The sequence below is a fragment of the Platalea leucorodia genome (genome assembly GCF_965183815.1).
Source record: "Platalea leucorodia genome assembly, chromosome: 6".
NCBI lineage: Eukaryota > Metazoa > Chordata > Aves > Pelecaniformes > Threskiornithidae > Platalea > Platalea leucorodia.
Window position 1 is genome coordinate 19935304 of NC_138828.1, and position 21037 is coordinate 19956340.

The window sequence follows — 21037 nt, forward strand, 5'->3', positions numbered from 1 at the left end:
AAAGGAATACATAAAAGTAGACTTCCCTTCCAGTCAGTTTTATAGGTAACAGAACATATTGAAATTGGTGATAAGAGAAATTCTTCCTTTGTAGAACTGACTAAATGCCAGCATCACCACTGTATTTCAAATGATACTAAGATCAAGGCAATCCAGATATTTTTGATTAAGCCAAACCATTAGCAATACTCTTCCTAACCAGCTTTTCACAAATGGAAATTCTCCAGAAACGCTTTGAAATCAGACATCAAAGTCAGAAAAAAAAGAAGACATTTTAGAGTGATAATAGGAAACATACAGAAAAACCTACAAAAACATGTCATTCTATGTGTTGCTGCCACGTGTTTTACCGCACCGTGGATCAGCCAGTATAGCAGATCTGTACCATGGGTCAGCCAGTACAGCAGATCGTCCTGTCTAGGCTTCAGGGAGTGGGGGACAGCTGGAGGATTTTACCTGTCAAAAGAAGGCTTCTCCCCACAGTCAAATGCATCCTGTAACTCCTTGACAAGATTAGCCTGGCCAGGCAGTCGAAAAAGGCCTTCTTCCTTTAGCCCCCGCTGTCGGATAAAATCCACGCACTGTTCCACCAACATAGGAGCCAGGCGGTTCCCATATCGCTTTTCATATCGGACAGTATCTTCCAGCTTCTGGCCAAAAATACCTGCATGAAAGAGAGAGATGTGACTTGGTTGAGATTCATAAAAACATTTGAGGGTCTTCCGTTACAACCTACGCAATTTATAAGTCATTTAAATGCATGGACAATTAACCTACTCCTTTCTTAAGAATAAAATGCTCAATTTCACCTTTGATACTCTCATGGAAATACAATGCTGGCATATTTTACAACAATGCTCAAAACCATTATTTAAAATAAAATACTGTAAATTATTTTTCAGACCTGTGCTTAAGCACAGAAAACACAGAAATAATACAGATAGGATTTTCCGCCACAAAACTTCTGATTCAGAACATCTCCATCTTCTTTGGTTCATGCCTAACTATCTATAAAAAAATAAGTAGTTCCTATATCAGTTGCGATGGCATATAAACATTACCTTTACACATGGAGGGCAAAAGATTTATAAATATAACTCAGGATCTTGTTCCTACTAAACCAAATTATTACTTAGGTTTTCCTACATAAACAAAGACCGTTTCTATAATGTATTACCGATTGCATTATCACTGTCTGCTTTAGCAACAATAAATTTTGTGTATTAAAAAAGATCCTGACATGAAAGGTGAAATATGGCAGATGAACTGCAGGAAACCTGCATTTGTACTTAACCTCAGAAGAACATGGGAGTTTTTTTGACAGAATTAACTTCAACTCTGATCTGAGGATATCATCACTACCACTGGAACGACAGGTACTCTTCATAACTTATTTTGCATCTCCCTTTCAAACTGCAGAGCCAGCCATCAATCATAGACAGCATCACAATAATGTTCAGGTATGTCATCTGTGATGGAAGCTCTCTCTTGAGACCACCATTTGTTGAATAGTATTGGGCCTGAAGCGAGACAATTCAATTTCTGTATATAGCAAAACAATGAATAGTTCTAAGGCAGTCATGAACAGAAACTAAAGACCAAAAAACTACCTATGCTTGGAAGTGTCCTTTTCCAATTATGTATGCTATAAAGTGGGAAAAAAAAAAACAACAAAAAAACCAGTAAGTCAAATTGTGCCCTTCACTGAGCACACAGTTCCTACTGGTTTAAAAATATCCAACAAGGAGAACAGAGTTGTTTTGGTTTACTTTTTCTAAAAAAAGCCCAAAGTTGAGCTAGTCAGCTTTTGCTTTTGGCCCAAAAACTTCATTCACACATAAATTACAATTACATGAACAAGTAACCACAAGCTAAGGTAGCATTCAGATTGAAGCATCCTTCAGGGTAACCTTCAATGTGTATTTGTTCTCTAACAAAAGAAAGATAATTCACATCTCAGTTGTAGGGAGGAAAGCTGCCTTGCATACGCTCCAGGATGTTATGGGAAGTGGGTAGCAAGCTGTCAGTTGCCCATACTGAAGGTCTGGGGTTTGCATTTAAGTGCAATTATTTTTACCGTAGCACAGGAAAGAACTGGAGAGAGTAACTGATGTCCAGCTAAGACATCCAGAAAGTATTCTGACATGCAGAACAGCATATTTTGTTATTTCCATGGTACCCACACTGGTGGATGCCAAAACCAGCAGTAGGTAAGGGGACTGAACATCACACAGTTACTCTTTATTAGCTCACTTTTTTTCATGTTGTACAAAACCCAAAACCCAACAATTAGCAATTAAAGGAGGAATTTTTGAAATTTCAGAGTGAGTCAAGCTCAGAAGAATACTGACTGATGTGGAATACTTGGTGTCCGCAAAGTTCAGCCTCTTCATGCTGGCAGAGGAGTTAAAGTATGTTTTCTTAATTCTTACATACCTTCCTAACCTCCTGCAAACTGCCTATGGGGATGGCAGGAGTACTAAATGAATTCGGGTTTCTTGTATTTGTCTGAGTTAAGGATTGCTGTTGGTCAACACAGAGGAAATCATTAAGCCTCTCCATTTTCTAGATCCTCCTTCTGAAAGCAGTGGAATTAAGGAGGAAGGTTTACTGCAAGTCAGTTAAGGAATCTGTGTGATTATGAGAGTTTGGGGATTTCAAAGTCCTTAATATACAAGAAGGCTGCTGTTCAGTGCCCCCAAAATTGTCCCTTCTCCTGGCTGAACAAGCCCCACTTCCTCTGCCTCTCCACAAAGGGCATGTGTTCTAGCATCCTGGTGGCCCTTTGCTCAACTCCCTCCAGTTTTATCTCCCCCTCGCCCCATGTTATTTTTTTTAATGGACACAATATTTGGAATATGGTCTAAAAAATGCTGAGCAGAGGGGGTTAATCACTTCCCTCCCTCTGCTGGCTCTGCTCCTGCTGATACTGCCCAGACTGCTGTCAAACCTTCCTTGCTGCCAGGTCCACTCCTGGCTCATGTCCAGCTTACTGTCCCCCAGGGCACCCAGGTCCTTTCCGTAGAGCTTTTTCTGTGGGGTTATTCCTTCTTAGTTGTAGGACTTGGCCATTCTACTCCTGTTTGTCCTATGAACATACAGTCTGAGCTTCCCTTCAAGAGCCCATGAGATCTCTTGGTTTTAAACACAACAGGTTTTGCCTCTTTTCAAACAAAATTAATCAGTATAAGATCGGATATTCCAATTATATGATGTACAGTTACAACTCATGCCCACCAACAGTACAATTAGTATGAATAAGCTTTGTCCTATTGGCTATACTTTCTTCTCTCCATGCTAACATTCTTTAATCAGTAATGTGCATATTGCAGCTTACATTTGGAGAGAAAAGAGTAAGTTCTCAAACCTACCAGACTGCTTTGAAACTCCTATTAGTAATGACACCGCAGTCAAAACACATCACTTTCTATTAATACATTTTTTTGGGATGCTGCCTTTTTTTCCCCTTCATTTTAGAATTGGCTTTCAAAGCATGTCTAATAGATAATGAATAAAATCAGAATAAGGGTTTTTTTGCACAGTGGGAGCAAAAACCCTTCCTATATTATAAATTGCAGATGCACCACAACACAAAATGTATTGAAAACATGTGGCAACCATAAAACATTACGATGTCTGTAACTAGTGTCAAAGAGTATTTTTTAAGACAAATAGAAAGTAATGAGTGATTCACATACAAAAGGTGACATATATCAAATGGGTATGACAAACTTGGTTCTGTATTGTAGCAGCAAATCACAAGTACTGAATGAAGAAAACCTTAAAAAAACTATATCTGAGGAAAAATAAAACCTGATATGATGGAGGGGTAACCAGTGTCAAGAAAAAAAAAAAAAAAAATCCAAATCGGAGCCTAAAATTTCCTGGTTCTGGTCCCTTAAGTGTAAACATTAAATTGTTTCTACTACTGACTGCAATAAGGTACATTGTAAATTAAGGGACTTTTATTGAGACACTTAAAATACACATAGCTAGGAATGCCTGAAGGATAGACAGAATAACTACAGCAGTTTTCTTGGATTTGACAGATTGGATTCAGATCCTACACAATTCTCAGAACACAACTGCATCAAGTATGACCACATATATACTTCACAGCCAGAGGGGTAGGTGTATGCCCCACCATCCTCACATGTCAGATAAAGCCTCAGGGACACGGCTCCCCATCTATATGAATGGTGATAATACCATATCCACCTCACAAGCATGAGGACCTCCACACTCAGCTTTAGGAAGCTCATAGCTAGCGTGGTAATTCTGACAACCATGTAATAACCTAAAGTTAAGACCTAAGTCTCATGGAAAATCACCATGTCACACCTTGAAGTGCTTCTGAAGTTACCTTTACTACATTCTGCATTCTCCAATTTGTTTGGCTTTGGAATTCATCTCAGGCAGGCTTGGTTTGGTTTCAAAGAAGTCTAGGCTGAACTCCTCCAAAGGAAGTATTTCCTTCACCTAACAAATGCAGAACACTGCACCAGGCAGCACTTGGCCATGAAACGAATCAGTCATGATAAGCCTGCATAAATATTGACTTGAAGTTACAGACCTGCTGATGCCTTATGGAAAAAGCACTCTGTTGCCAGGGGCAGAAGTGGCAGGAACATGACAACTCTGCTTCCACATCATGTTGTCATAACTTTTACCTTGTTCATCATCTGTCTGGTGTCTGTTGGGTTTTTTCACGGTTTTGGAATAAAAGCCATGATCATGGCCTGTAAGGTGCACCTTCTTCCACTGTCCCTTTCTAATGCTTTTATCTCCTCTTATGTCACAACTAACTACTACAGAGATATTGCAGATTAATAGCTTCTGAAGATTAATACATTGACTACTATGAAGCAAAGGCAATGCTGTGAAGAATTGTGGTTGCAAACATACAGTTACCTTAGTGGCTGACAGAGGCAGACAATGGTGAACACTATCAGCTATACCTGGTAACTACTAGCATCTCCTTTACAGAGAAGCAAGGAAAAGACAGTCCAAGTTATGGAGACTACAACATAACCAAAACCACAGAGATCATTTCACGTACTGTTTTTTAAAAGTAAATTTCCACTACAGTAACTAAACAAGAACACCTGTGTGGAGAAGGAAATAAAAGATACTCATAACTCATGTTGTAATCCAAACTCAAGTTCTCCTCCTAAATCTCAATGTCTCCAAAATCCAGAAATGCATAGATGCACAAGTGCTGACCTGTGGTTTGGTTTATCCTCGGGACAGGGTGCCAGAGAGGAAACAAACAAAACCAACAGGAAACCTTGAGATTCAGAATGGCAGCAGCTTGGCTTCCCCACAGCTGGCGGAAGGCAGGGAAATGTACAGGATTCCAGTTCTGACCAGTCATTAGATTTAATCAGCAGAACTGCTTTTTCGGAGAGGCCCTTGTAGGTCTTTAAAGCTATATCCAATTAAGCCAAGATCACGCATAACATCAAAGAGGAAAATCACATGCTAGTAAAGGGCATGCCGAGCAGTTATTCATTAACTAGAACATTCCCGTGGCAGAAGTTTTGTAAACATTTTGAGAAACTGGGTTTCCAAGCCTAACAGATACTCATAAAGCTTATGAAAGACACTACAGTGCTATATCCAAATTCTGCATATGTCTATGCAAGAGTTGTGAAAGCACTGTGGTATTTTCAATGGTACATATTCACAGTGAGAGCATGTGTTTAAAATCTAAGAATGCTATTAGTCAATGATTTCCTTAGCTACTGAACACAGGTGGGGGTCACATCTCAAGGCTAGTGACTCCAAGCTTCTGATTCAGTAAGAAAAAAGGGGAAAGATCTAAGCGGCAGTTCTGTGTCCTTGTTCTAGAAGGCATAGCTTGAAAAAGCCCACCTGCTGCTCTAGCTCTACCACAGCACACGCACTCAGCAAGCCAGAAGGTTTCTGCGTTGCCCAAGCCACCCCTCAGCAATTCAGATGATAGCATAATTTTCAGACAGCATAAAGCACAGAGGGCTGATGCTTCCAATAGAGGTCCCACGCCTGTATGTGTGTTCTCTCAATATGCAGCAGAGGATCTCTGTCCTTCCAAAACAAGTTCTGAGTTTATGGGCTATACTGATCTGAAAAGGTCAGTTAAGGTCAAAGGAATTGATCTCAGCTTAGGATCTGGATGAGAATTTTAAGCAGCTCTCAATTCTACATCAGTAATTCATTGACAGTGAAAATAACAGATCAGGTGAATGACTTTCAACAGCACGGCTGGGAACAAAGGTCCTGGAATAACACAAAGCAGTTGTTGTCATGGCCACATAACACTTAACATGGAGTTTTAAATTATTATTTCTTATCAGCTTTCTGCTCTGGTGTTCCCCAGCACTAAGTGCTGCTTTGAGTGGATAAAGGCAGGGAGCATTTTCTTCTTCTCTACAGAATTTTGTAATGTACAGGAGAGGAAAAATCCCACCAAAAATAGCGGTGGCAGAATTTTGTTCCCGCCTGACTCATTTTCTTTCCTTCAAGCCTTCTCCTTCCCCACAGTCAGTGTCATGCCAGCAGTAGATAAGGTAAAATAAACTCCTGCCCTAGAGTTTAGCACAGCTGCACACCAGAGGTTACTGCATAGAAAAAACAACTCTGAAATAAGAGCAGAACTAGCTACAGGCTGGAAAGGAAGGGAGGCAATTTTAAAAACATCACCGAGAACTTATCACAGTCGATCACATCAGGGCTTGCACCATTTCTCTGGCTGTAGCCAATGCCACCTCCTCCTCCAAAACTCTGCTCACCCAAATTCACCATGCTATTCAATGTTCTCACCACTGCATGCCAGCAAAGTTACCCTCAGTTATTGCTTTCTCTGCTTACCCTGCATATGTGCTCTTGGGAGGTTCCTGTGGTGGTACTTAAACAGAGAGGATCTTCTCTAAATTGGATTTTAAAGATGGATGGCTCTGTCTCTGTTCAGATGCTGCCCTCTAAGCACTGAATTCTCCTATGACATGACCTCTAAACAGGCCTGACATTTAATCTTTCGGTGCCTATCACAATGCAGATTTGATCTGGATTTCGAGGAAGGGTTCTATGCTTTGTATCATCGGTGAAGATGACAATGTATCTCTGCCTAAACACACAATGTCATTATTCCCTTGTAGTTCTTCCAATGACTAGCCAATGGTTTTCCCTGCTAATTTTCTTTTCTGCATTGTGTTGCACAGCTTAGAACTAACTGATCTGCTTTATGCAAATATGGGCTAGGTTTGCAGAAGGCTAGTTTTGCTTTTTTTTATACTTAGGTGTACAATCTGCAAATGAAGTTTTAAGAATTCGGTATGCCAATTAATAAGACAAGTGTAGTTAGCCTAATTTGCCTATGCAACCATAGTAAAGGCTTGACTGAAAGTCCAGTTAATGTTCATCTTTCTGTTGACTTCAGTGGGACATGGACCTAGTTAAACATGCACAATCAGCATTCTGCAGCTCTGATCTAGGGGCCTCATGACAATGCTCTTGACAGAAAACATGTATAAGAAAGAATGATATGTAGAGGAAAGAAAATTAGCAGCATGGCCTCCATCATTCTGTCCTCTGCCCCAAGTGCTGCAGCCTCACTTGGAGTTTTAGACATGAAGAGTTTCTGTGTCAGAACATATGGGGAAAGAATCAACAGCTGAAGCTCTTCCTGGAGCAGCTAAGGCTGCACCCCAGGCACAAAGGCAGCTGTCTGCAAAATTATCAGTTAATCCTTTATTCAACTTCCGAACATTTCTCAAATAGTTAACTGTATAAACAGGGCACAGACAGCTCTAATTCACACTGACATCTTGAAATGCACTAGCACACTTCATACAGACACATCCATGTCCTCCTGGCCAGTCTCCAGAAGGACTGAAGTCCAGCAACCAAGGGAAACGCTGGCCTCAGGGAGGGGGGGTACAGGGGGCAAACAGCTTTCAGTGCTGTACCAGCTGCAGATGATAGCTGATCTCTGCTGTAGTTCTGCGGTGTATCCCTCACTGGTTGCGATCCCTTGTTTCAAGGCATCACCCCTGACTGCCTGCGCACACAACCAAAAGTGGTGACGCAACTACATCACTACTGAGTCTTGTGAGCAAAGAGCTGCATGGTCTTGCAAAAGGACAAATGGCAGCATGGAGGAACAGTTTAGGGAGGAGCAGGAGATGAAGCTGATTTTATTTGTATAAGCTCTGTGTAAGATCATGTCTCACACTACAGAACAACACAACAATTTAGCCGTTTCACTTGGATTTCTCTGTCCAACATAGTTTTTAAGGCAGCACCAATATTCTCCTCTTCCCTCACACAAAGTTTTTGTCTTCTTCCTAGAGGACACCCCCATCTCCCCATCTCCCCACCCATCTCAAGCACCGTGGCACCTTATCATCACTTGTCATATCTCTGTTTCCCTTCCAGCACTTCCAGCTGACATATTTTGAAAGCCAGCCTCCTCTTTGCCCTCCTCCCCCCAATACTGCCATGCTCTGCTTCAACAGGAGTGCAATGCAGAAGAAAACTGGCTTTAAACATCTCTATGCAGCAGGTGGAAAGGCAAATGCAGGCTGCAGGGCAGCAGGATGAAGTGGCAATGCAGCACTTGCAACAGGACAGTGTATTGGACGGCTACACTTCATCAGAAATCTCTGAATCCAAGGACTTAGTCTTCTGCACAGATGCACATTTATCATGTTGCTTTGCTCCCTCCCTTCTCCCCCCTCCTCCCACAGAGACAAAATGCAAACCCAAACTCTGATGTTCTGCTAGACAAATAAGCGACTCAGAGCATCACAGGTCTGATTCCCCCACTGCTCTCACTGATCTTTGCTCAGAGGCTCTGCAATAATCTTGTCTCAAGCCACCTCATTCAGGCAGCCCATTCATGGGCTGTTATGTAGAGGACACAGTATCAGCTGGCCAGCTACAAACAAATGAACAAAGAAGTAAATAAATCATTCATGGAACGTTGGCATCTGCATTGTTTAATGCCTTTTGTTTCGGTACTCTCATCTGCCCCTGCATACACAGCCCCCTTGCCTTCTCAGAAACCATGGCTTCACTAGCAAAGCAGAACACAGTGACAGAAGGGACCTACCTTTACGGAAACTAAAACACCGCTTAATTCTCCTATAAGTAGTTTTAGGAATGAAAGGAGCTGCTGCTAAGGCACCTGGGCTGCGGACTCCAGCATTTCTGTCTTCAGGCATCATACAGGCCAGAGCCCCCACGTCCCTCCAAAGCTTTCCTTTACCAGCTGCATCCAGATGAAACACCACGACTGCTCATCGTTACTGACTGCTGAGGAGTTTTTGTAATAGTGTATTTTCCTCTGGAGCTAGGAGATTTGTGGTCTTCTAGATCTTGGGTAGGGCTTGAAGTGATTTTAATATTCTCTTCCCTGCTTCAGTTTTGCTTTGGGGAACAATTTCCTTCCGCCTCTCTATTTCCTTTCGTTTCTTTTATTTCCTGCGGCGAGACAACTGACTATTATGCAATGTCACAACAAAAGAGCTTCAGCAAAAAGATGTATCTTCCATTCAAACAGAAGTGCCTGCACAGACGGAGGGGGAGAAAGACCTCTTCCTCCCAGCTGGCACAGGGGGTTGAGTGGCAGAGACTCCAGTTCCACGGGAAAAGGTCAGCGCTTCGCTGTGCACAAGGGGGAAGAGAAGAACAATACCAAAAAGGCCACTGAAGAATCCGCCGGGATACGATACTCCTTGCTGCCTCCCTTTATCTCTGCAACCGAGAAGCAGAAATAACAGCCCCTTCGCCCGAAAGGCTCTCTGTCCATAACAGATTCCTTTCAAAAGGCCTTTTATATGCCCAGCTCCCTGTCTGATGTTCTCATGGGCTTCTCGCTTGTTTTATTGCCTTCGAACTACCAGAAGCTCTCATGGGAGAGGTGCGTCAGATGCGGCAGCAGCGCATCTTTGCCAGCAGGATCGTGGGGAGCTGCTGAGGAATACGTGCCTCCACACGGGGATGCTCTGCTTGCTCGCTCCCTCCCGGTCCCACGCCTGGCAATGGCAGCCACGGCTGCTGCTGCCGCCTGCGCCAGCCCCTCGCGTGCAGCAGGTGCAGGGAAACGACGTAGAGGAGGGAGCCGCTGCAGCGCAGATTTGTCTGCTCCTGGGTGACTTTGAGTTGACTTCAGGCAGCGGTCGTGTGCGGCAGCTTGAAAAGCAAGCAGGCTGTGCCTGGCTCCCGCAGGAGGTGCCAGACCTTACACTACTACCCCTGCTAAAATGCTCATGCTCCTTCTCGCCTCCTCCCTCCCCCTTAGTTGTAAGCTCTGCAATTAAAGCTCGGCCCTTTCCCTCCTGTAAAAAATTGCCTTTTTAATCTAATCAGGAAAAGAATCTCATGTGCAAACAGACATTACATGTCCTGGCTCATTTACATTTCTTTTCCCTTTCAGAATTTTTTCCACAGTCACCTTATTCTTTTGGTGCAAAACCCAAGCTGTTTCTGATCACCTTAGGAGATTCCCAACTGCTAGCACAGGTTAACAAATAACAATTTAATGATATGGTTAATCATTTACAGAGCTCCTTGCTCTGGTACCAGGAGTCCTTTCCCACTGCTAGACAAACTTTAAATATTAGTGGCTCACCAAGGCTCAGACACAACTGTTGCACGTGTGCGCACACACACACACAGCTTGCTTACAATGCTTGAAAGAATGAGAAAATTCAAATATGTTACTCAAAGCGGCACTTGACTTGTATGACACCAGATTATTGTGGTTCACTATCTAGTACTGAAATTTAGGAAGCCGATATAAAACTGGTGTTTTGATTAATTAGCTGTCTGAAATAATTTTGTGTTGCAAGTAATTAGTTGTTACTGGCTAGTCATCATCATGTGACTGCAACTTTTCTGTATCTTGTTTATAGCTACTGTAATAGATAAGATTTTTAACTTCAGTGGCTACAGCTCATAAAGGCAGGCTCTTAGACAACTTAAGCCAGAAGTGCCCTTCTTTAGAAGGGTCAGACTGTTGCAGCAGCTGTAGCAAGGGACAATAAAAATATGAGTGTGTCTGGCCATACATAATTAGAGAACAGTTAATAGGACTTATTAAGACTTGTTAAGATAGCTCAGACTATCAACTTAAGTAACAACTAGTTAATAAAATGGGGGACCTGCTAGAAACACAGTTCTTAATGGTGACACATCCCACGATACTGCTTTTGCCTTGTTATCATGGTCAAACCTTCTCCATGAACACTAAACCCCAAATCGTGTTCCATCTATTGTCATGTTTTCTAGGGAGTTAACTGTTTGCTTCCCAGTACAAATAACCCTGAGTCAGTGTATTTGCTCAAGAAATCCAACAGGAAAAACAAAAATAACATGCTTAGAAGTGTTTTAACTACAAATGAATTTAAACAGTAATTCAAGGATTGCACCCGTCTCTTCTTTTATGCAAATCAGCATGCAAAGTCTTCAGTGAGGTGCTTCCCTCAGTAATTGGCATTAAACACTCTTACAACAATGATGGCGTCCTGAGAATTTTCATGGTGGCTCGAAGGATTCCCAGCTGTAAACTAGAAATAGCTCTTGCCCTATAAAAGCAAATGAGGGGCTGGTGAAGGAAGCATAGGGTCAGGACTCGGGAGATTTGGTTTCTATTCGTAGCTCTGTTCATGGACTTGGGCTAGAAACGGAGTTTCACCTAATCTCAGCTCCCTGCCTGTAAAATGTAGACACTTCTCCACTTGCAAAAGAACTGCAAGGTTGCCTTTCCTCATTATTTGCCACAGAAAGATACTGTGGTGCTGGAAGCCAAGTGCAAAACACCAGAAAGATAACTCTTCGAAAAATCCAGTTCTGTTATGCCCCCAAATTTATTATTGCCACAGTAGCTTATGCTGCTGCTGGACTGGAGTAAGAGAACACTGAGGAGCTCAACATGAGGCCTGCTTTACAAAGAGGAACTTGGGGATGGGTAATCTTCACGCTATATAAACAAGCAGATTTCTTACCTTGCCTAATTGCAGAAGACTCTGCTGCTCCCACCTCGCCTTTCCCAAACCAACTCAATATGCCTGTAGAATATCACACCTTTTAAGACACACCTTTCACTTTGTGGGTTTTGGGGTTTGGTTTTTTGTTTGTTTTGTTTTGTTTTTTTTTAAGCATCCTCCTATAAGACTAACATGCCCAGATCCAGGACTGTGCTAGCTTATTAACATATAGGGCCAGATCCCAGCGAGATGACTGCTTAGCACCATTTTTCCAGGACACATTTCCGCAGGAGGAGCCAAAGAGAAGACAGTCACGTTTGAAGAGGTGCCCCAGCTGACCAAGTCCCTCAGCACAGCCCACCAACGAGGCCAAAGCCTTCTCCTAAGAACTGTGTGACTTGAATAAAGCACAAAGGAAGATGGCTGGCTTACAAGACAAGTTTTGTTTTAAAATGGTAGTTTCCTTCAGTCCCTCTCATCCTCTCTCCTGTGGTCTACCTGGCAGTTGAGAAAAAAACATTAGCAGTCAGCAATCACAGTTTTCGGCGATAACGGTGCTTCTCAGTCATGAAACAGCACAGACAAACCTGCCTGACTTACTTTTCCAGCAACCTCAGACAAGACCAAAAAGTGTCTGATGCAATACAGGTGCTCTTTCACAGTGGAAAAATATTTCTGTCCCCGAAGCTGGAGATTTGAGAGCTCCAAGGAACAGACTGATTAACGTACTGACATTTTGTGCAAGCGTATCAATCATACTTGTATTACAATAATATAGACATTATCACCAGAATAATAATGGTGAAAATGATGATAATAATTTGCAGCCCATTCAAGATGAGAGAGCTTTTTAAAAAGACAACTGGACATCTGACAATAAATTTTGATCCACTACTACTGGAATTATTGGGTATGCCAATCAAAAGAAAAAGAATCTATCCTATACTGCTAGTGCTTATATTCTGAGGCTTATATTGGAGTGCATAGCTTTATATAATACTATTACTGGTCTTAGCTGTCACTTGCAGGAGAATCACTGACAGCTTCTTGTAACAGGCACTTATGAAACACATGGACGGTCTTTTAGCTCGTGACCAAAGGAATTACCCTGCTTATCCCTGCAGGAAAGTGAACACAGAGGGTTTACTCCCCCTTTTTTGAAAGATCTAGACCATTCTCTTCACTTCAAAACTCTGGCTGCGACTGAGAGACGACAGAAGAACCCTTATGTGTCTTTGTGTATCTGGGAGCCTTGCGTCTTCCCTCACTGACTCACCTCCTCCAAATGGTGCCCATATAACCCTGCGAATGGATTTCACCCAATCCTCCATGTCACTCTGTGTGCTCGCCATAAGAAGGTATGTCTCATGATTAGCTGTCATCCGCTCTCGGTCTCCTCCTGCAAGAGAAGATAATTGCACTTAGAAACCCTTCTGCTTTCCTGCTCAGCCAAGTTCCTGCCAGACCGACTGCTGAAAGCAGCAATAGCGGCTCCATAAGCAAGCAGACATGGATACTATGCAGTGCAGTGTTTATCGTCAGACACTGCATGAAAAGAAGGTCCTGTAAGTACATTCCCCATCAGACAACAAGAAGCTGTCGTACTTCCCAAAGGAAATGAGAGGATAAATGCCATCAGTAAACAAAAACAGCCCCATGCCATTCCAAGAACTATGGCAGCCTGCACTCGTCTGTAACTTGATATACACACTGGAAATTTTGCAGCAGTTATTGTACCATGACGGAGAGAATAAACACAGAGAGAGATAAGCGTGCCAAAGCACAAGTGGGGATGACTCCATTTTTATTTTCAGGAACACAATGTGTCACATTCAAGGCAATGACATTTGATACACCCAAGTGTTGCTGTGAATCTCTAAGGAGAAGGCAGCCAACGCTAGCAGCTGACATGGTACAACCTACTGCCTTGGACGGTCTGACAAGGATTAGATTAAGAGGGAACACACTGCCTTATTATCCTTTATTTAAAGGATGGGCCGACACTAAGAAGGTCAAAACCAGAACTTGGCTTGCCACAGCTCCAGGTTTTCACACTTATAGCACTGCTTCACCTCCACCCTAATGTGTACTATGTGTACTATGCTAGAGCACACAGGGATTCAAACCACCTTTCCAGCACTGCAGAAGGAGCAAACCTTTCCAGAAAGATAGCACCAGACATTTTGAAGCCCTTTCACTGAGCCAAATGCAATGCACCTTGAAATCCCATGAGTTCCGTGTTCATCTCTTTCCAGCTTCTTCCATCCCTATTTTTGATACTAGTCATATCTAAAGTAAATATCTCTGTTCATTACAGCAGGAATACTGCTCCTGGGAGGTCTTCTGAAGAGTGCCATGCTCAGTGCTGGGCATTGGAACAGCTAGGTTTCTAAAGAGAAATTTCTTAAGGGCTAGGAAATCCAACCACAACTTCCTAGCACATCCGTTCTGAATTAACCTACTTGTATAGTCCACACGTTAGAGAATTAGGACACACAACTGTAAAAGGGACTTAATTGAAACTTGGCAAACACAAAAGCCAGGTTTTCCCAGACATGGGCAGATTCTACTGAAAATTTATTCTTAAGGTTTACATCATTATTCAAAACTTACAGAGAGATGCTGGTTTTCTATAGTCAAAATAAAGCCATTCATATACCATATGTTCCCCAAAAAGGCATCCAAAGTAGTAATGCAACAATCTAAAATGCAATACATTTTAGACTATACCACAGTTTAAAAGTCTGAAGAAAACTACTTTTTTCCTAAGACATAGTTAAAAGGTAGGGATGAACCTATTTTAAGTGGCAACACTAGAGAAATATCAGCATGAGCTAAACTGCATTGTATTTTTTTGGAGCCTTTTCAGTGACTACTGTAAGAATTGGTACAAAACATGGGTCTTCTATGCTATGTGCCATCATTTTTACCTTTCAAGAAGCAGAGGATGAGGGTATGGGGAGCACAAAGCATTAGCATCCCAAATGGTAGCACTCCACATCAACCCTGCCCAGCAGAAAGCACATAATCAGGCACTAGAAATTTACTCCCCATCTCTCCTTTTACATAGCTCTCTTGACCAGAACAAGGACAGATCTCTCTCACTCAAGCACAAAGAGCAGACGTGATACTGTCTACAGTCTACGTAAACTGGCACATTTTACATATCATCTAGAGTTCTTATCCTGAAAAGACCCAAACCCAAAGATACAAACAGAAAGCCTCAATATATTGTCACAGCTATTAAATATAATAGTAATAAATATAGTATAGAGAAAAAGCATGTAACACAGTTGCACCCTTTTTGTGGCTGATTGATAAAAACTGGAAACATTTATTTATACTATCATATTGTACTGTAGCTTTTTTTTTTTTTTTTTTTTTTTTTTAATGGACCAGGATCCTGTAAGGTGCCATTCAAAAAGAACAGGAAGATGTGTTCACACAAAATACATATCAGATCCAGGAATAAAACAAGAGGTGACCTGATTTTCTTAGTAAAATGACAACAAAAAAGATGACAGCCATAGCCAAGTGACGGTCCTCCTCTCACGTGTCTGTCAGATCGCTCCATATTCTTTTAATAGCCTGCATATTTAAATTCAGCAGACTACGTGAGATTTACTCAGATACCATGTTATGACAAATTGGAGGGTGTTCCCCAGATAAACTGGATTAATCCCAGAAGTCTAGATAGTTCATTTACCATGTGGATTCCAGAGCAGTACTCTAAACAACTAACTCAGGTAAACACCCACTCAGCTAATACACAATTAATCTGTGTTTAATTTTGCAGAGAAGGAAAACATAATGTTTGGTTACATTATCTTTTGGTAGGAGAAAGCAAAGCCCTCCTAACAAAAGGAGCTTCAGCATTTTATAGCAATTCTGGATATGTCTCCTTTGCAATCCAACTCCTCTCTTTCACACCACAATGTCATATCTTGCAGGGTTCTTCCACTTGTGCATTAATTTAGTTATTATTCAAGAACTGAAGCCTTGCTAAAAGATTTTTGGGGATACAATAGCACATGTTGGATTTGTGTTTTACTGTAAACATTAATTTTTACTGGGACTATATTTTAAATACAAAATTAACAAGATCAGGAGGACAGACAAGAAGAAATGACCACGATTCAGGAAAGAGCCATCTCAGATAAGTAATATCAGATAAACAGAAACAGAAATAGAATTAGAAAGACCTTTCTGAATCTTCAGTAGGTCCGCAGGACACTTCTGAAAGACACTGTTTAGAATGTCCCCTTCACTTTTTTTTTCCTTATAATATTATTGTTATGATTATAACGAAGCATGAGTAGATCACAATCTCCAAGAATCAGGCATCTATTCATACCAGAGATAGCGGCATTAAGTACATCAACTTGAACATGCTGCTCAGCATGAAGTCCATTACAGATTTGAATGCATCCCTATTCCTTTCCTGTGGGTGTGCAAATCATAACCTATTTTACCCGTATTGTTATATAGCTCCAGATTATGCCTTCTGAAATCTCCTTTCCTGCATTTGCAGTCCATGTATGAGAAATTCCTAATCCTGTGTGTTGTGGCCTGCTTGTAAATAGCCAACTCAAGGGGCTGGAATATGAACTCTGCTTTTTTTTCCCATCTTTTTCTCCTTCTTACTTTGCAGGTGCCACAGGACCTGGAAGGAGCAGAACCCAGTCTGCCTGACCAAAGAAGTAGACTTTGGCATATTCAAGATGAAAAGCTGCCATTTACACAACTGATGCTATATCCTGTTTCTTCCAGCCTCTGGTAACGGTCAAAAGTAATTGGATATATACTGTTTCTCAAAACTGCAATGTAATATCACATATTTTTATTCCTGCAGCCCTAACCAATCCCTAGTCTGTCTTATTTTCTTAGCAGCATTAGAAATGAATTCTTATTTATTGACGAAATCTATCTGTAACATCCATTTGGAGTGGAAGAAGTGAAAACAGCGCAATACCATGATGAATCTTCCACTTCGAACAGGGCAGATTTCTCCTCCTCTCCCCTTTGGCACCAGCAACAACTCACACGTTCACAAGTGCTCCCTCCTGCCTCCTTCGGGGGCTCAGTAACCGGTAAATACAGACTGCTGCTGTGCTCCCTGACCGGGACAGCCTGTGACCGCTCAGCCCCATGCTGGCTGCAGCTTCGTGCACCGAGCCAGCGCCGCTTTGATACAAGAGAGGCGAGGTATTTTAAGAACTCTTGCCAGCAACCGGAAAAAAACAATTAAAATACGAAGAGGCGAATTCCTGCAGGGATCCACTTCGCACGGGAAAAGAAAGGGAACAGCCTGCGCTTGCTCATGCCGCACCACACCACATGCTCAGAAACGCGTGAAGAGGCGGTGACTGAATTTAAGGGTGATTTGTTTCCTGAAATACCAGGCTCAACAGCTCTCCTGCTTTTTGTCGTTCATCAATTAAATGTGAATGTACAGGCATTTTGCATTCAGCTGCGGGGGTGTGTGTGTGGGGGGGTGTGTGTCATGCAAGGTGTTTTTAATTCGTAGTCTCTTCCTTCTTCTAGCCCAACACCTTTCTCCGACCAAACGTACCCAGGCTGAACTCTGAATTAAATATTTGCTTGTCCTTTTAAAAGCATCTTGGATTTCTTGCAAACAGTAGTTCCAGCATTCTTGAGAATGGAATGTGAAGGGATTAAATTCGTACCAACTGTTTAAAAGAGAATTTTCTCCCAGGAGGAACATCAAAAACTAGGCTTAATCTGATTTTTCTGAGCTGAGAATGTCATGGCCAACCTCAAAAGAATATTCACGTTCCAACAAAAAAAAATTGGGGGCCAATTTCGAAGTGAAACAGTTCCCTACTCCCTTGTGCATTTCTCTTAGCCACAGTTTTCTGAAACCCTCACTCTCAGCTTGGGAACTGAAAGATGGTGAAAGGCAGACTGGCATTACAACAGAACCCACCAGGTTTCTTTAGAAACATCCCACTGCTTGGATGCTTCACATGTGTCTCCTAAATTTTTAGTTTCTCAGGAAATTGCTAAATAGCAAAATTTTAGCCTTTTAATGTTTCAGATGAATACCCTAAATGCACCTCCATATGGTATTCAAATAAGGACTCCTGGCTACTCATCACCTCACAAAAAAATCCAGCCATATACTTACAAAAAGATTTAGGAGCTGATATTCAGACATTAATTTCTGAAAATCTTGCCTGAGGAGTCCTTTTTTTTCTTTCTACTGCACCCTGCTTTCACTTTATTTTCTTATTTTTTTTAGCTTGTCTTTCAAATAGTTCTCGCTGCTATATGGTCTGGAATTCTCTTCAAGCCACTACTGTCCATCATCACATTTCTGCATACGTGCACTGAACAACGCCACCCTCTTCTCCCACACATTCCCGTATCACCCAAAGCCTCACAGTTGTACCAGCCTTTAAGGTAGAAGACCTGATCTCTGTACAAGCGATATTCCGTGCAAATTGCTCAGAAACATACGCATCTGTGTTCTGCAAAAATCTACCAAGTGTAGCCCAATGTAGAGGTAAAGTGCCATCCCTCTGTGCAATGAAGCAGGCATGGTCTTCTCCATTCAGATGTATGATAAGACTATGTAATAAGACTGTAGGTTCCTGATCAGGACTCCAATTAGTATTTCTTCATAAGCAAAACACCAATAATTACAATAGAATTCATGGCTCTTCCACTACACTTTGTGTTCTTAAATTTTCCCCTACGCTGCAAATGAACTGCACGTTAAGTGACATATTTAATCTATTTCTCTGGAAAAAAAACTGGTGTTTACTTCATTAACTTTCATTATACAGCATTTGTCTTCAGACTTTTTAATCCTAAGCAGAAATTACCTCTGCAAGTTCTACAGGACATTAGAATGTCAGAGACCAAGCGGACAAGCTTATTCTCCTTTTTTTTCCCCTAATGAAACTCCTTCTTTAAGAACAAAACAGAAGTTATGATTACCCAACCTTGATACTAACTCAACACTAACCACTGCTGCTTTAAGCATAGAAGTCTGCTTTGACATACTGAAACTCATGTCAAAAAGAACAACCCACACTGTATGATTATCAGAGACAAATACTCTGTGTTTACAGGAGCTTCAACATTACTTCTGTGACTGTCACAGAATATATGCTGTATCTTCTCATTGGAAGAGACCTGCTCCATGGAAACTACACAGAACATTGTTGTATTTTCCGACAATACTCAACTGTCTTATATCTTTCATGGTACAGCTTGTCTAAAACATATCTATATCATGAAGGAGGAAAGATGTCCATGAACTGAAGATGGACTTTGTGAAGCTGAAAATCAACCAGGGAGGCTAAGACCAAGGCAGAGGGGGAGAAGAGCTTGAATTTGGAGTATAAAAGAGAGCACCCTGGAAAGGTCTCTATTTAAGATATTATCAGAACCATCAGTGATGGAAACCCCACGAGCCAAGGGAAACAGAAAACCAGCACTAAGCTAGGCTGCACCGAGGAAGTTACAGGCTCCTTGCATGCTAAACAAATCCTAAAACGCCCAACTGTTTTATCTTGCACTGAGCTCCCCAGATACTAAATTGAATGGACAACCTGTCAACTCCTAGTATTTCATTCAGATCCACAAAAAACTCTGTCCAGCTTAAAATCAAAGAGAATTGGGCAATCGTGTATCTTAGCTTATTATTTGATGATTCTTGAGATTTTAGGATCCATGTTTCGAAGACCTTCATGACAAAACTGAGTCCAGAAACTTGTTTCTAGAAAAAAAACTTCAGCTAATAAATTAACATCTTGTCACTACTGTAGCATTTCTTAGTATCCCATCATAAGAGATGGTGAAAAAGAAACTGAAACATTTCACAAGGAACTTCTCACTAGCCCTATTACGTAATACGTGGCAAACCAGATTCTAAAGATCATAAAGATACTAAGAGGAAACTCTTTAGAAGTCTTAAAAAAAAGTCTTATGTACTTTAGAAGTCTTAAAAAAATCAGGTGAAATAATATGTTGGCTGGTTTTCCACAGATGTTTAGACAGATAAATCCATCTAGATGTTTGGATGTTACAACACGTGAGTGGCTACCATTAGAATTTAACTCCTAAGCATTTTCAAAACGTGTTCCATAAAACTTGAAAAATACCCTCTGTTGTTCTGTTAAAACTGGAGCAGGTAGCAGACCCAGTTCATTACTTTGAGTTCCAGTACATAGTTGCATTACCTCTAAAGCCTTGATGACAGATAATAGACTGGGTTAAGGAAGATATACAAATTACAGTTTCAGTTCTTTTACCCAGGACTGTCCTGTTATATTGTTCTGTTCTTGTTTGGCTCAATGCTGCTCTGTCTTCTGAAAGGAGACAGAGATGGCTGGAAGACATGCTTATATCACCTATGTGTTTTAAATTACTAATACCACCACCACTGAGAAACCTCAGTTTTGAAATACAGAGTTATCGAACTCCCCATTGTTTTACTACCAAACCATGTCAGATGCACTAATTAATTTCTCTCTTCACAAGGAACTAACACATTTTCCTAAAGAGGGGAATTAAGTAACTGCAAACAAGTTAACAATGAAGATATTGCTTTTTAAATACTTCGATACAAATATCATTTTCTGCTGCTAGTATCCAAGCCAATCTTTTGCATTAATAATCTTGAACAGCATTTTTCTGCACTAAGGGTCTATAGTTTTTTAGCTTTTCAACATAAAGGCTGCAGCCTAATTTAAGTGCTAAATGGCAAAGGACTGCTAACACAAGTACATTCCCTGGTGGGCACTGTGCTCTATCATAATTTCACCACTTGCAGAAAGCCTGGAAGACAGCAGGGCTTTTTCAATAGAAAGAGTTGTTTTCTCGAAGCTCTGAACCAGCTGCTGTTGGATACCTGAAATCAGGCACAGGAAACATATTCCTCATGTTACACATACCTGTTACTGCACAGGTAGCTTTCTTCGGTGCTGCAGGGCTGCAGCACATCTGTCTCTAACAGTAAGTTTAGTGTCTTGCACAATGAAAGCATAAAATCAATGCCATATTTAAGCATTTTGTGTATTGCACAGCTACCAAATCTT

General features: G+C 41.4%; 1 protein-coding gene across 1 annotated transcript in view; it reads right to left on the bottom strand.

Moving 5' to 3' along the window:
* Positions 1-21037, bottom strand: part of ARHGAP24 (Rho GTPase activating protein 24) — a gene marked incomplete at its 3' end in the record, with an annotated part of 222085 nt that overhangs the window by 22137 nt on the left and 178911 nt on the right. The window contains exons 4-5 of the mRNA XM_082316436.1: positions 13246-13368; positions 457-664 (exon numbers count right to left, since the gene is read on the bottom strand). Of these exons, the coding sequence (XP_082172562.1) occupies positions 457-664; positions 13246-13368 (331 nt within the window). The remainder of the gene's footprint in view (positions 1-456; positions 665-13245; positions 13369-21037) is intronic.